At 54.3% G+C, this 10,054-nt stretch overlaps 1 protein-coding gene across 1 annotated transcript in view; it reads right to left on the bottom strand.

The window, feature by feature from the left end:
- GREB1 (growth regulating estrogen receptor binding 1) overlaps positions 1 to 10,054 on the bottom strand; it is a 72,731-nt gene that overhangs the window by 61,682 nt on the left and 995 nt on the right. The window contains exons 2-3 of the mRNA XM_059405161.1: positions 5,998 to 6,117; positions 3,560 to 3,736 (exon numbers count right to left, since the gene is read on the bottom strand). Coding sequence (XP_059261144.1) covers positions 3,560 to 3,736; positions 5,998 to 6,117 — 297 coding nt within the window. The remainder of the gene's footprint in view (positions 1 to 3,559; positions 3,737 to 5,997; positions 6,118 to 10,054) is intronic.

Below are 10,054 nucleotides of genomic sequence, written 5' to 3'. Positions count from 1 at the left end.
GGGGATAAAAATATATGTTTATAAAAAATAAAAAATTAAAAAAAAAAAGAAGGGATCTCCCTTCTACTTGTGTCTCTGAACATGGGCCTCTAGGCGCACCTCCCTTTGCTTCCTCCTGGGTGTGCCTCAGAAGAGGGACCCAGACCAGAGCGCCCACCAGGCAGTGGGCCAGAGGCACGCGGTCCCACAGGTCCACACCCGAGAGGCGGGAAAAGCCTTAAGATCTGAGTCAGGGTTCAGACGAGACAGAAACGAGATGGGGGTGATGGGCGTGGAAAGATGAAACAAACAGTGATGGTACATGAGCAGGCTGGGAACATACCCAACAAGACCCGGGGATTATCTAGAATCCTACAGGAAGGCTCAGAACTAGGTCCCCTGCCTCTAGTTCTTCCTTAGGAAGAGGCAGAGAGAAATCTCTTGTTCGTGTGACCTCTGAGAGACTGTTCTAAAATGCAAGTTAAAAACACAGCCATCCCCAAGTTTGAACATTTCCAAACACAGAAACTGTTCCAGGAACACCGAACGGAGGGGACCGTACATGGAGAGAGAATGAGTGACAGGTCAACCAATGCTGTGGGAGAATCTTGTTTGGATCTTGACTGTAAAACCAACCAACAAAAACTGTAAGACAAAATTTGAACATAGCGGATATTCGATGTTATAAAATGACTACTACATGTTTTAGATACAATAACGGTGTTAGGTTTTTAACAAAAAGCCCTTTCTTTTTAGAGATACACAGTGAAATGCACACAGAGGAAATGACACATCTGGGATTTGCCTCCAAATAATCGGGTAGGGACAGAGGAAGAGTTAGAAGTGAAATGCAACGGACCGTGTCTTAGTAACTGCTGCAGACACAAGACAGATACATAACACTATCACAGGCTTCCCCCTACTTCCACAGTTTGAAAATGCCTTCCTGGGGCACCTGGGTGGCTCTGTGGGTTAAGCATCCAACTCTTGGTTCCAGCTCAGGTCATGCCCTCAGGGTTATGGAAGCCCCGTGTTGGGCTCCCTGCTCAGCCTGGAGGGAGTGACTTCTGGGGTACCAGAGCCTTTCCCAGGCAGGGCCCAGGCAGCCCCCACTCCCAGTCTCCCCCCGTCCCTCCAGCACACCATCTTCCTCTTTGCACGTGGCCCCCCTCCTGCCCGAGAGCACCCCATCTTCTGGAATATGAGACTAGGGCCGGAGCACCCGGATTCAAATTCAAGACCTGCCACTTACTAGCTGGGTGACCCTGAGCAAGTCACCTAACCTCTCTGTGCCTTCGTTCCTTCATACATAAGCGCCAGGTAATAACATACCCACCTCCCAGGCTTATCGCATCCCTCTGAGCAATTTCGGGCGCAGGGTCAGGGCTCCGTGACGGGGCTGCTCCGAGTGCCTTGCTGCTGTCACTGTTCTCCGGCTGACATAACGCAGCTGGTTTTTCAGGGCCCAGCTCAACACCACACCCTCGGGGACACCCCGCCCGTCACCGGGGCTCAGTGCGCCCTTCCGCAGCTCCCCCATACAGCGTGCTGCACAGAGATGTAGTAAAAGATTGATATCTGCAGCTCTCTGAGCTGAGTCCCTGCTTGCCTGAGTTTTCGCCCCAAGAGGCAAGCTCCCAGGGAAGGACCCGTGAATTTGACTTTGGGGCCCCGGCACTGAACTCGAAGTCCACATCCCATCCGGGTACACATTCCATAAATGCTTAATGCTCTGCCTGCTGAGTGAACACAGGACTCAATTACACCTAAGGGGGAAAATGAACGTCGCAGCCCCATGTTTTCTTTTACCTGAGCTGTCAGCCCATTTCGCTGAATTATCGTCAACACCTGGAAACACGCACCGAGATTTTCATCTTCTCAGACAAAATCCCTTGGTTGATTCAAAGTCGCTAAAACAAGATTCCCTTCATTATAAACTGGGGGGTGGGGGGGTTATAAATTAGGAGTTAAAGCCATTGCTTCCCCCAAGATCCTGCAGAGCTTCCATTTTATAGATCACTAAAAAGCACGGAGCCCGGGCCGCCGGAGGGCTGGGGGGCCCCCTCGTCCTGCGCAACCATAGGGGTAATTGCAGGAAACCCAAACAGTGTTAAGTGTGCAAGCTGAGAGCATAAAGTTATTTTAAAAGAAGAAAGCATCGGTTATTACCAACCGCCCCTCGTTACCGACCTCCGATGGCTTTTTGGCGAGCAGTTAACAAAGACCCCACTTCCTCTGCCCTCGCCACCTGAGGAGCTGGAGCTGTCGGGGGAGGGGGGCGCTGGTGGTGAATGCACTGAGAGATTCCTGTCTCCACCTCTCAAGACCCAGAACCTCCTTGATTTACTGCCCTCGTCATTCCTTTACAGTCACAACGTGGGGGAATTCAGCCGCAGCCCCGGCCACCACCGGATCGAACGGCAAGTCACCCGCGCCGTCCTCCCGGCACATGGCCTCCGGAGTGGTCTCGAGGAGCACGCTAAATCTGAGACCGAAGGACTCCATGAGCTCCTTGGGAATTTTCCGGGATTGTTCTTGTCTTCACACGAGCTCGGTACAATATGAGCCGCTCTCTCCCTGGTCACTGTCCCAGAGCTGCCCCTGCAGCGTCACCTGCCTTGCTTCCTGGCATTACCCGCCCCCCCCCCCCCCCACCGTCACCTGGAGGCAGGAACCATGTCTTTGTTTTCTGCGGCTCCATCCTGCCCCCCTGGTCTCTCCTCCCCTCGGGCCCTTCCCATGGTGTCTCAGACATAAAACGTGCTATAAATACCCACGCACAAGCATGGACCTACTCAGCTTCAGGGGCGGGGTCAAGCAGGAAACGTACCCGTTCTACAGAGAAAACGGCTTCTGGGGCTGTGTCTGGCCCCCATCATTAAAGCCCTTCTGCCTGTCTGCTCCTCCTCCTAAGGAGACACCAGGCCCGGCGAAGGGGCCAGATTGCTGAACGGCCAAGAGCACGTGTGGGAATCACTCTGCACTTGACGGACAAGGTACGAATGTTCTGCAAGCAGGAACACACATTCGGCCCCGTTCTCCCTCTGCCTCTTGTCTGATGGCTTCTGAAACCATCTCGGACAGGTCTCTACTCTACTCTTTATATTTTTTTTAAGATTTTATTTACTTATTTGACATAGAGTGAGAGAAAGCACAGGCAGGGAGAGTGGAAGAGGGAGAAGCAGCCTCCCTGAGCCCCATGCGGGACTCGATCCCGGGACCCTGAGATCATGACCTGAGCCGAAGGCAGTCGCTCAACCAGCTGAGCCCCTCAGGTGCCCCTTTATCCTATTCTTGACACGGGAAGGCACTTAGAAAAGGTCTGATGAACATACATCTAAAAAAGTTCATTCTCAAGGTCAGGTTCTCTATAGGAAGTTCATCACATTTAAAAATAAATCTCATTTTAAAAAATTATAAATAAGTAAATAAATAACCTAGTGTTATTCCAGTTCCACAAGGGAAGACAGGGCCTGCTGAAGAAGAGGCCCCCACAGGAGGCCCCCACACCCCACCCCCGACCAAAGGCCTCCCGTGTCCCCACCCCCACAGGCAGGTGGAACCACAGAGAAGGACTTACCAAGAAGAGCGTTGTGTCCGTTATCATCAGGCAAGAACCTTTTGTCAACGGCACACACCAGGAGATGGTCCGGCAGGCTGGGGGACTTGGCCCCCACGAGGAGAAAGCCTGCGGGGATGTCGATGGGCTCACTGGAAAGGGAGACGAGACGCAGGTCCTTCCCCGCCTGGCAGAACCCTACGAGGAATGGACAGGACTCACATGCACGCCAAGGGGCTTCCCCAGAACCAGGCTCCCCGTGGGCCCAGGGAGGACGTTCCAGGTCTTGTCAGGAGCAAACCTCACCTCTGCATGTGGCTGACTTTAATATTACTTCCAAGAGATAAAATTAGAACCACAGTTACTCGGGACACCTGACGCATGTTAATTCCTTTGAAGACGCGGTGTCCCCGTCATTCACGTACAAATGAAACTCCGCAGGAAAAACGGTGGACGAGCAAGGGTCAACTAAAATGTACACGTGATGGATCCCCAAGAAACTGTGAGTAATGTGGTATTTTCCACACCCTGCACTTTTCACATGTATGAGAAACAGGGAAATGTCACAACGAGGGAGCCAGAGCCGCCTGGTGCTGGCTGCCCCTGGGGAGGGGACCGGGACACAAGGCGAGTGATCATCAGCGAGCCTGGCACTCTAGACCCTTTTGAACATTTTGTATTTAGAGCTTTTAAATGTATTTCCCATTTGGAAAATAAGTGCCCTAAAATGTCTAGAAATAAAAGGGGAGAAACAGCTGAGATTTATTTGGATGGGCCTCTCCGAGGTCTTCCGGATGAGGGCACACTCGGCCCATCTCCTGCGTCTGCTCCATCCTTAGCTACCAACTGAAACAATGAGAGTTAATGGGATCCTGATGGTCCCAAGGCTTTCCTGCCAGACTCTACAACGCGAACAGAGCCCTCCGGCATGCACCTGCTTCACAGGTGCTGGGTCTACAGCACGTGGGTCCAGAGTCTCCCATATGCCCCCGGGGAGGGTCATGAAGGGGCCTGGACGGGGGGTTGGCAGGCATGGAGACAGTGCTCACTGTGTGCCAGGCACTGGACCAGGAACAGCTCTGCAAAGCTCTCATGGGGAAGTGATTCTGCCCCCAGTTTGCAGAGATGGAAATCAAGGCTCAGAGAGGTTCCGGGATGTGCTCAGAGCTGCTGAGAGCTGGGCCAGGTCGGGGGCAAGTTCAGCAAAGTCCCTGAGGCTGAGGTGAAGCACCCTGCAGGCCTTCTCGCTACATGGCCTGGGCCCATCCTTCTGAAGAGCTGGAGGAAAAGTGGCGAAGGACAATCCGTGGTTTCCACGTTGACTTGGAAATTCTTTGAAAATCTCTGTAATGACCACTGCAGAGTTCACGGTTTCCTTCTTTAACTAGGTGACCTTTTAACATCTGGACACTAGAAGTCCTATGTCCTGAAGAGCCACGGCGCTGGTTTCTCTCTCCCTAAAAGAGCAGCCTCCTTGAGAGCTGACTGTCTCTCCTGCCACCATCCTGTGCAAGGCCAAGTCCAGGCCCACACACATGGCACCTGGGACCTCCACGCCCCGTGTGACCTCAGCACTACGCCGTGCCCGGCCAGACCTCAGACTCCTACCTACACACACTGCCAGCAGCTCCCCAGAGGGGCTATACTCTCCCCCTTCTGAGCCTTTGCACATGCTGTTCCTCTGTCTGAAACAGTTTCCCCCAACCTTCTCACAGACTCCTGCTAATCCTCCAAAACCCAGATGACGGGCCACGTCCTCCAGGAAGCCTTCCCTAAACTCTCTGCCTGTGGGAGGAACGTTTCCTGAGCTCCCAGGCACCCGTGCTTGCCCACCCCGCCCTGTCAGCACTTTCCACCTCGTGTGCAAAGTGTCTGCTTGCCTCCATAGCTCCATGAAGCTGGGAGCTCCTGTACCTGTTATCTCCGTATTTCCAGAGTGGGGAGGGGCCCAGTCAGGAGTGGCCTAACTAGTGACACCCCTCGACTGGCGTGGTGACCGGCAGATGAACGCACAGCACTCCGAGAGGCTGTCCCGCTAGTGAGTGGCAGAGCCCCAAGTTTCTCTGAGGGCAGAGCGCGAGCTCTTATCACCAGACCAGGGAGCCCCCGCCCCCGGCATTCCTGTGCCTCGGTTCCTCCACGGACTGATTCTACATGGCTCCTGAGAGAACACACGTCTCCCCTCCTCGATGGTAAAGCGGGAGCGCGGAGGAAGATTATTCTCACAATCTCACTGTGATTATTCTCACAGGCAGACCCGAACTGGGAAAATATCCGAGTTTCCAAACCACCACTGAACGGACGGATCCAAATCCACTCGTAAACTCGAGCTGTCCACAGAGTGCCAAGGGGCAGTGAGCCGACAGCCCCCCGGGGGCGGGAGGGGGATGTAGCCAGGGACCAGGGGCACAGGGGACCCGGGGCGCACAGCCGCAGACTCTGCCAGCTGCCAGCCTCACCATCCATGGTACAGCAGCCTTCGGGCGGAGGGTGCATCTGGTAGGGATTTGGGGGACAGGTGGGCTCCAGCCCCGCTTCTCCCTCCTCTTCCTCGTCCTCATTGTCCACTTGGCTACCACCTGCAAGTGGCAAAGGGGAGGCAGGAGACAGTCAGAGGCAAGGGGCCAGCAAGCCTCAGCCATTTAATAATGAACCAGTCCCTACAGGCCTGCTGGGAGCCGGGCATCACCCCCCACCCCCTCTCCCCCCGCCCCCACCCCCCGCCCGGCTCTGTTCCGAGGGGAAAGCTGAGGTTACAGGACTTTCCCAAGGTCACAGACTCGGGCTCCCAGCCTGGCCTCGTGACTTCAAATTCAGGTTCACGTCTCTTTCCATTCGGCAGAGCTGCACGCGTCTGCTCACGCACCAGGGTTCCACACACACATAACTTTTGAGAATCCCTCCAGAATCCTTCTGGGGGAGGGGCCACAGATTCAGGTATAGACCATTTTACAGAGAGGGACCCAATGGCTGTCCTGCATCCCTCGGGTGACAGCCGGCTCCCAGGGTCACCTGAGGCCCCCGCTGACGTTCGACTGTCCTGTGTGGCTTGGAATACAAAGCGTCGTCGTGTGAGCGGTCTCTCTCCGGCATGCAAACTGTCCGTGTTCGTTTAGCCCCAGGGGAGGAATGGACGCATAGGGAGGACCAGAAATACAAACACACCCGAGTCTGGCACAGACACACAAAGCACCATTCCAGAACACGGCCAGGCGGGTTATGACTTGGGGAAACTTTTTTTTTTAAGTGCCGTCGCATACTGGCAAACACGCAACTGGCCGGAAGAGCCAGGGATTGGTCTTGAAGTCCCCCCGCTCCCTGCTCATGAGCTCTGTCGCGGTGGTGAAACAGCTTCTGGTCATTCCCCGCAGCCTCTCGGCTCACAGAGAATGGGGCTCCTGCCCTCATGCACTCTGTGACCCCAGAGGCAGTGCCCAGGACACGCACGCCCAACTGATGGGGGCACAGCCCCTCGAGCCCCATTTGGCCAGCACTGCTCAAGAAGGGGGTTCAGCTGAATGAATTTCCCAGGCTACGGAAGTACCGTCCTAACTCCTTTTAACAGACATTTTTGGTCAAAAGTCTCTCTCAGCTTGTCCGGGTTTAACTGTCATTTAATAACTAGCATGCAAACTTCTTCGTGGAATAGGGTTATTACGAGCATCCTGGAAGGGGCTGGGCTGGAAGACCGTTTTTCTTCTTTTTTGTTTCTCTGCCTCCTGTTTTAGCGCTCTTTCTGTGTTCCCGTTTCTCCTGCCTCCTCTTCTCGGCTCTGCCCCTCCATCTATCCAGTGGGTTCGGTGGTTCTAGGCGAGTGATGAAATCATGTGCAGGGGAAAGAGAAGGGCTGGGAATCAGGGAACTCTCAATTCTCGAGCCTGCCACTGCCTGTGTGGCCAGGAGAAAGTTACTTAACCTCTCTGTGCATCAGACCCTGCATCTTTGAAATGAGGTGGTTATACAGGGCCTCTGAGCTGCTCCCGTCGGCCATCAGCGTCACACAGCATCTTCCTGATGTGATTTAATTACTACAGTGGCCGCCACTTTAAAGGTGCCCGTGGGACAAGAGGCAGAAGAAACTGAACATCTGAAGCCAACTCAGGCCCGTGACCTTGGGTAGGTCAGAGCAGGAAGTGAAAAATCCCTGGTGTCCCTGTCTTTCTGAGCCTGGAGAACAGGGAGGTGGCAGGAAGACCATAAAAAGATTACCCAGGAAGCACACGCAGGGGGTGGGGATAGCTCCGAGCCTCCCTCAGATGCCTCCTTCCTGCCATTAAATGCAGGCCCCGTGGGCCATTAGCCTAAGGGGTGGAGTCCCGCCCAGACCCCAGGCGCCAGCAATGCTGCACAGGTCCCCATGGGGGCTGGGACTGTCCTGTCCCCACCTGCAGAGTGGGCGGCACAGATCTGTTTGTGTTCTGTGCAACCGGCCACTCTCCTCTCCCAGCCAGGACTCCAGAGGCCCCGAGGGTAGGGCAGAGACCCCAACAATCTGCGAGAGAAGGCTGGAGAACTCAGAGCCCTGCAGGAGGGCCTGTCTGCATGTTACTCTGCTAAAGCCCAAGGAAAGAACCCAGACTCCCCAAAAGAATGAAAAATGAGGGCCTTCAGCCTCAGAAAGTCAAGGAAAGAGCTCAGAATCCGGTGGATGAGAAAGCAGCCCTCAAAGGTCAAAGGTCCACCCCAGACTTCCCAGCGCCAGTGATGGGATCAGTCAGGCAGCGAGAGAGGCGACTTATCACAGACTTATCACAGCCGGGAGCGGAGCCCACCGGCCTGCTAGCCAAGGTCTCCGGTGCGAGGAGGGCATTACCACGACGTCACACCAGACCAGGCAGATCGGGAGCTGAGGACCTTAACACGAGAACACACAGGTGCCCGCAGATGCAGCCGCACTTCCCTCTGCCGAGCTGGATTTTCCCTTCTTTCCACGAGAAGAAACCATATGACATTTTGAGGGGGTGGGGTTACAAGAATTAACTGCATCTCGTTTAATTAACTAATACTTATCTCAAAACACTGGGGTGGTATTTGTTTTGTTTGGTCTTTCTCAAAAAAAAAAAAAAAAGAAAGAAAGAAAAAAGAAAGAAAGTAAATCGCACATAAAAGCCTTTTCCCCTGGGAGGAGGTGTGGTAAATCCTCTAATCTCTAATCCGGAGAACAAAGCCCGAGGCCCCAGCTGAAAGGCACTCAGGAGCACAGAAGATGTTACAGACCCTGGGTGTTTAGGATGCCGGCACCCTGGCCATAAACACCACCTCTCATGTGATTGAGGAAGGACAACAGAAAGAGACCCTGGCTGGCAGACAGACAGACAAAACAAAGTGTGGCCAGGACAAGCCGTCCGCACCAAGTTTTATGACAGAGAATCCAGGGGCAGAGGTGTGCATTCTGTTCATGGTGTCGTCCAGCCAACTGAGAAAGAGAGACTCCCCCGTCCCACCAGACCCCTTCTTTGTCTTTCCTGCACCTCGGGAGGATTTCTCTGTTTGCGGACGAACAGGAAAAGCTGGAGGTTCCGCTCTGGTTTTCGTACGCGGTGGGGAGTGTGGGGGTGCTGCACGGACAGCAGGCAGGGCGCCTACAGCACTCAACACGGGAGGCACGAGAAGGGGACGCCTCCAGCTGTCCCTGGAAAGTGCCAGCTGCCCAATGCCCTATCGGCAGGGGAGGGCATCCTAAGAAGTCAGTGTTCGAGACGCAGCCTCCCGGGGAGTCTGCAGAGAACTTAGGCGGAGGAAAAGCTGGGGGGGAACTTTCCAGGGCTTGCTCCTCTCTCCTACCCCCGAGGTGAGCAACCGCCCCCTGTCCCCTGCCGACTTAACCACCGGTCTGCCCCCTTTCCATCCCAGAGCCACCAAAGCTAAGAGTACAACTCCCTGACTCAGGCACTCCTTCGACACTGCAGCCTGCCAGCAAAGCCCTCTCCCAGGGTCCCAAATCGTGGGATTTAATCATCTTAGCAGGGGGAGGTGGAAAGCACTTTGTAGATTCCAAGGTGCCATTCACATGGACTAAGTCATCATGGTCACCGTCAGTAATTCATGATTAGCAACAAAGACTTTCAGTACCGAAAGTAGCTACGGATGACTGTTTAATGCATACGTTCTACAAACGTCTGTCGGCTAGCCAGAAGCACAGCCCGTATCCTCCACTCATTCGTCATCTCCCCCAGTGCTGCACTGATGCTTCCCCTGCTGGAAAACGTGCCTGCTTTCGATACCAGAGAATTCTTGGTTTTCCTAATCCATGCTTTTGGGCACAGCCCAGTTTCTCCCAGACCCTCCTCTAGCTCTTTTAGGTCCTTACTGTGGCTGTTTGCAAAATTAACGTAAGGACTTTTCAAAGACGGACACAAGGAACGCCTTCCTGCGAGAATAAGGAACTATCAGGTCCCACACAAGCAACTCTGCCTCATTTTCTCTTACGTGCGACCCTCGCAGCCAGCCAGCCCCACACCCTGCCAACACACACACACACACACACACACACACACACACACACACACACACACA

Source organism: Mustela nigripes, chromosome 7 (genome assembly GCF_022355385.1).
Source record: "Mustela nigripes isolate SB6536 chromosome 7, MUSNIG.SB6536, whole genome shotgun sequence".
Classification (NCBI taxonomy): domain Eukaryota; kingdom Metazoa; phylum Chordata; class Mammalia; order Carnivora; family Mustelidae; genus Mustela; species Mustela nigripes.
Note: the sequence above shows the minus strand (reverse complement) of the source record. Positions and strands in the feature narration are given on the sequence as shown.